Source organism: Penaeus japonicus, unplaced genomic scaffold (genome assembly GCF_977035675.1).
Source record: "Penaeus japonicus unplaced genomic scaffold, GWHDUDI00000001_assembly GWHDUDI00000017, whole genome shotgun sequence".
NCBI classification, from domain to species: Eukaryota; Metazoa; Arthropoda; class Malacostraca; order Decapoda; family Penaeidae; genus Penaeus; species Penaeus japonicus.
In genome coordinates this window covers 8461060-8465921 of record NW_028234419.1, presented here as the reverse complement: position 1 = coordinate 8465921, position 4862 = coordinate 8461060, and the positions used below count along the sequence as shown (strand labels likewise).

The 4862-nt window shown below is 36.8% G+C and overlaps 1 protein-coding gene and 1 long non-coding RNA gene across 2 annotated transcripts in view; both read right to left on the bottom strand.

Moving 5' to 3' along the window:
* Nucleotides 1-593: 593 nt before the first annotated feature.
* Nucleotides 594-1372, bottom strand: LOC147469991 (uncharacterized). The gene is made up of 2 exons (XR_015191739.1): nucleotides 1148-1372; nucleotides 594-949 (listed from the first exon to the last, which is right to left on the bottom strand). It is a non-coding gene; the product is annotated as an uncharacterized LOC147469991 (long non-coding RNA).
* Nucleotides 1373-1505: 133 nt separating this feature from the next.
* The window catches only part of LOC122244849 (epithelial sodium channel subunit beta), an 11075-nt gene continuing 7718 nt past the window's right edge, over nucleotides 1506-4862 (bottom strand). Inside the window, exons 7-10 of the mRNA XM_086545763.1 lie at nucleotides 4233-4320; nucleotides 3772-3829; nucleotides 1730-1840; nucleotides 1506-1538 (exon numbers count right to left, since the gene is read on the bottom strand). Coding sequence (XP_086401889.1) covers nucleotides 1506-1538; nucleotides 1730-1840; nucleotides 3772-3829; nucleotides 4233-4320 — 290 coding nt within the window. The remainder of the gene's footprint in view (nucleotides 1539-1729; nucleotides 1841-3771; nucleotides 3830-4232; nucleotides 4321-4862) is intronic.

Here is a 4862-nt window from a genome sequence, read left to right as displayed (position 1 = left end):
TGCCAGCTGATCAGATTATAGTATGACCTGTCATACTTAAACTTCCTTTAAAGTCAAAGTGTTATAGGTATTATTTGTGATACCCCGTGTAATAATATATGCACATAGCCAGCCACCAAAAAGATAAAGCCATTTTGAGAGCAGTTAGTAATCCAAAAGGCTGCATCATTTCCTGTTACTCGGCGGGGTTGGCTTCTGTGACGTCATAGGAACAACATCGATGACGTCACAAAGTAAGAATCTCCAGATAGTTATAACTTCGAGCTATGCATCATTGCATTATAGGATTTTTTATATAGGAATGGTTGGCTAATGCTACGATGAAAAGTCAGAAAACGATAGAGGGAAAGAGAATCGTGCATTTGCAGAAAGATTAACAATGAAATATACAGTATAACTGTATTTGATATTATTGCTATCATCATTATTTATTTTATTATCATCATCAACATCGCGGTCATCAACAACATTATCAGCCTTATCCTCATCCTAATTATTATATTCATAATAATTATCATTAGCCCTATCATTTTTAACATCATCATCATTGTCATTCTAATCATTTTTATAACTACTATCATCATCATTATCATTCTAATCATTTTTATAACTACTATCACATCATCATTATCATTCTAATCAACATTTTTATAACTACTATCATCATCATCATTCTAATCATCATTATTATTACTACTACCATCATCATCATTATCATAAGCATTATTACAAAGAAAATCTGCGTCCTACTCTGACTCAAGTCACAAAACTAACTTTCACGAGACCTTTTCGACAAAGAAAGCAGAAGCCATTGAGGGACCCGAGTGACTTGCAGCTACTCCCCGAAGCCAGATGATGATGTTCAGGTACAAGGAAATCTCAGCAACATAGGAGGGATGCTGGTGGCTGTTGCCCAACATTGTCTTCACTTTCAGTAGCTCTTCGGCCCCTGGAAATGCAGTAGGCTTCGTGTGATTAAAGAATGTGTATTTGATAGTAAAGGCACGTGGAATTCGATAATCAAATTAGTAAATGATAACGACCGTGATGGGAGTGACGCCGAGCTCAGAAAGCCATTTTTCTGAGAAAAATAAAGCTCAGAAATGGAGCTCAGAAAGCATAGCAAAGGCGATCTAAGCGGTCTTACCTTCACCTTCGTCCCAAGGGCATCGTACAGACGTCTGACAAACACGACATCTGACGGCGTCGGCGACGGAGGAGTAACGGGTCTGACCTCGGTCTTGGAGTCATAACGGCCCGCGACGTAGAGGCAAGAGTTGACGACCAGATAGATGAAGAACTCGATGACTTCCACCAGAAGGATTACGGAGATCCCCATGTAGAGGGAGAGAGCGCCGCCCAGACTGCTCACCAAACCCCAGGCGTTCTGCGGGCGGAGAAGGGAAAGTAGTGGCCTCATCGCCAGCAAAGGCATAGCTGAGGAGATCGTGATAATCAGAACCGTAAGTTGTAATCATATTCATTGGAAACCTTTGATTACATCATTAGAAGCCCTTAAATACTTTACACTCATTAGCCTTTAAATACATCATACTCATTAAAATTAATTATATAAACCATATTCCTTGGCAACCTCTCAAATACCTCATATCTATTAGAATCTTAAAAATGACCTATAAATGCCACATATTCCATAGTACCCCCAAAACACCTCATACGCATTAGAGCCCATACTCACTGGAATCCTCTAAATAGCTCATGTTCATACCTCATATTTCCCGATCTGCGTCACGTCATCCACATTGAGGGTGTGGAAGAAGACATCCACACGCATCATGTCATCCATGTTATCCTTTCCGTATTCCATTTTGACATCCGCCTGTTCGTAAAGAGTCGTGTGAGGGTAACCTGCCTCGTTTATTTGTTCATGCAGAATAATTCCACAATACGAGATTCGCAATTGACGTTTAGATAACACATCCACCAGAATGATTGCATCTCACAATAATCTATTTTTGTTCACATCCATTCTAAATCTGTCACAATAAATTATGTTTGTATGTGTTCATGTCTGGTACCGTGCACAGTGGTCGGAAATAGCGATTTCGTGATCAAAAGTCTACAGAAATTTTCTGCGATATACGGAGTCCTCCCCAGGTGTTAAACTCTCCGGATAAAGGTGTTGCAAATATCGTGAATGATATAAGAATGAACATACGTCACGCCAATGAACGAGGCCATGTTATACATTTTGTGTGGATACCATCGCATGATAGAATCTCTAAATATGATCATGCTGATCGCCTACCAAGGGCAGCATGTGATAAACAAAATGTGAATAGACTTTAGAGTACTTCTTGCTCGGGTCTCACACATAATAGGGAGGGACTCGATTGACTGATAAACTTTCAAAGACCTGAAAGCTTTATGCAAAATAGGATAAATTTGCCTCTAGCCCATATAAGGCAAGAACAAGACAATGGGATGTTATGACTGCAAGAATTAGGCAGGTCAGTGCAAAATGTAGTATAGAAGAAAGAAACTAAATGTAGACTTTGCAAAGAAGAAAATAGACCACACCATGTAACACTACCTTTCAGGTCACCTAGCATGAGGTATGCAGAGTTAAGTAATTACGTTATTTCATCTAATGTAATAGAAAATATACTTGGAATTGTGTAAGTAATACCTTATTAAAACCATTATTCAAATGTAACAAAGCCTTCCCACACCAAAGCATTACGCTGGGGTGGTAAATTCTTAGAAGAACGATTGCGATTATTTTTTTCAGTCGGTATACTCGTGGATATGATCTTGTTATAACCTCAATTTGTAATATAGTGTCATCAAATAATGCCAAGACCCTGCATCAATTTATCAAAGCTTGGCCACGCTTGTGCAGTTAGCCAGGGTGGTAAATAAAGGACTAAACAAAATTAAATCCAATATTCAATAGATATTTTGCATCAATATAGTAAATGAAGCATGTACAAAGTTGCTTAAACATTTTTTACTTAATATCTATTAGAAGTCTAATTTTCATAAACACAACACACAAGTAGAGATACACACGTTCACACACACACGGATGTGGGTCTGGATGGCATCCATCGCACTGAACTATGTTTGTGTAATAGTATCACTCGAAGGAACAGAATCGTCTTATACTGATTGATATTAGTCTTCATGACATCGTGAAAATCGTTGATCATCGTTTCATATACTGATTTTTTTTCTTTCTTTTTTTTTGCAAATACTAAAAGTTAAGCAAACTTTAACTAAAAAATAATTGATTCCATATCGTAAAATCTACTTTTAATCACAAAATCGAAAATTCCGACCATTTTGCGGTGCGGGGAAGTGGAAATGTACGTTGTCAGCAAACATATTACATTTGTTTTCATAACAGGTCGAGAGGGATGAAGGTGTTTGTGGTATTTATGTTATCCTCCATGTCTTTTATATATACGCGTAAAAGTGGAAGGGAGGATCAGTGGGAGGAAGAGAGAGAGAGAGAATGGGAGAGAAACAGACAGGCTGGTAGACGGGGGAGGGGGCAGACAATCTTTAATCGTTTTACATTTTCACGATTCTCAGAGGAATTGATATTCTTCCTTCGGCTTTTAAACCATAAACGAATACCCTTTATCAACCAGTAGTTTCGGCAGCTATATCATATAAAGTACAGTGTGTCGCCCTACCTCTAACCCTGAAATCAGTCAGAATAATTTCCAATATCCTCTTTCAAGATCACTGCCCCTTCATTTATAATAAAAATCAATAAAAACAATTGAATAAAAGGCTGCTTACCTCGGAGGCTTCGGGCGGCCAGCTTGCCATGGAGAGAGAGTTGGGGTATTGGGTTTCACTGTCAATGGAAATATGATTAAGAAATTCGCTTTTCCGATTTTTTATGAGATAAATGTTCGTAAGTATGCATGCTGAAACTTTTCATACGTAAATGTATAAGATCAAACCGCTAGACATTAAGACATGAACATTCTTTATTGAATTGTCATAACCCCTTTATATTTCACGGGAAAATGAGAAAGTAAAAGGCTTTCCAATAACCAAAAAAATCCTAGTGAGTTCCTATGGTCCTATCTCAGTTACATAATACAATACCAATTAAAATATAAATTTAAAGCATCTGTTCCAAGTAAAAGGCTTTACAATAACCAAAAAAATCCCAGAGAGTTCCTATCGTCCTGCCCCAGTTATATAATACAATACCATTTAAGAAACGGAAAACATTCTCTAGTTCTAATTACTTGCACGCGACGTTGCAGCCACATTCAGCAGCTTCCGGGTTGCTGCTGTAGAGTTTGAGCGACTTCTCAACACACGCAGAGTTTGGGTCTGGAGGAAGATGGAAGAGAATTTTAGATTGGACTGGGATGATGTACTGCGATTGAAGTACCGGTAACGATCATAATGATAGCAAACATTATGATAATGATGATAGTGATAATGATGTCATGAAAAATAACACTGGTAAGAGGTAAGAGAATGAAAAGGAAAAGGAACAGCAACAGATCATGATCACGATGATGATAATGACAGTGGTGATGCTAATGATTATCATCATGAGAATAACATTATTTTTATAGTGATGATTATGATAATGATAATAATAATAGTAATAATGATGATCGTGTATGTGATGATAACGATGATGATACTATCATTATCATTATTATCATTATCATTATAACAAAAATACATTTATCAACCCTTTAATAATAATCATTATCATCAGTATTATTATCATTATTGTTATCGTCATTATCCTTATTATCATTATTATTATTATTATGATCATTGTCGTCTGTATTATTGGTATTCTTATCTCTATTACTATTATCATTATGATTACCGTTATTATCAATATCATTATTTTT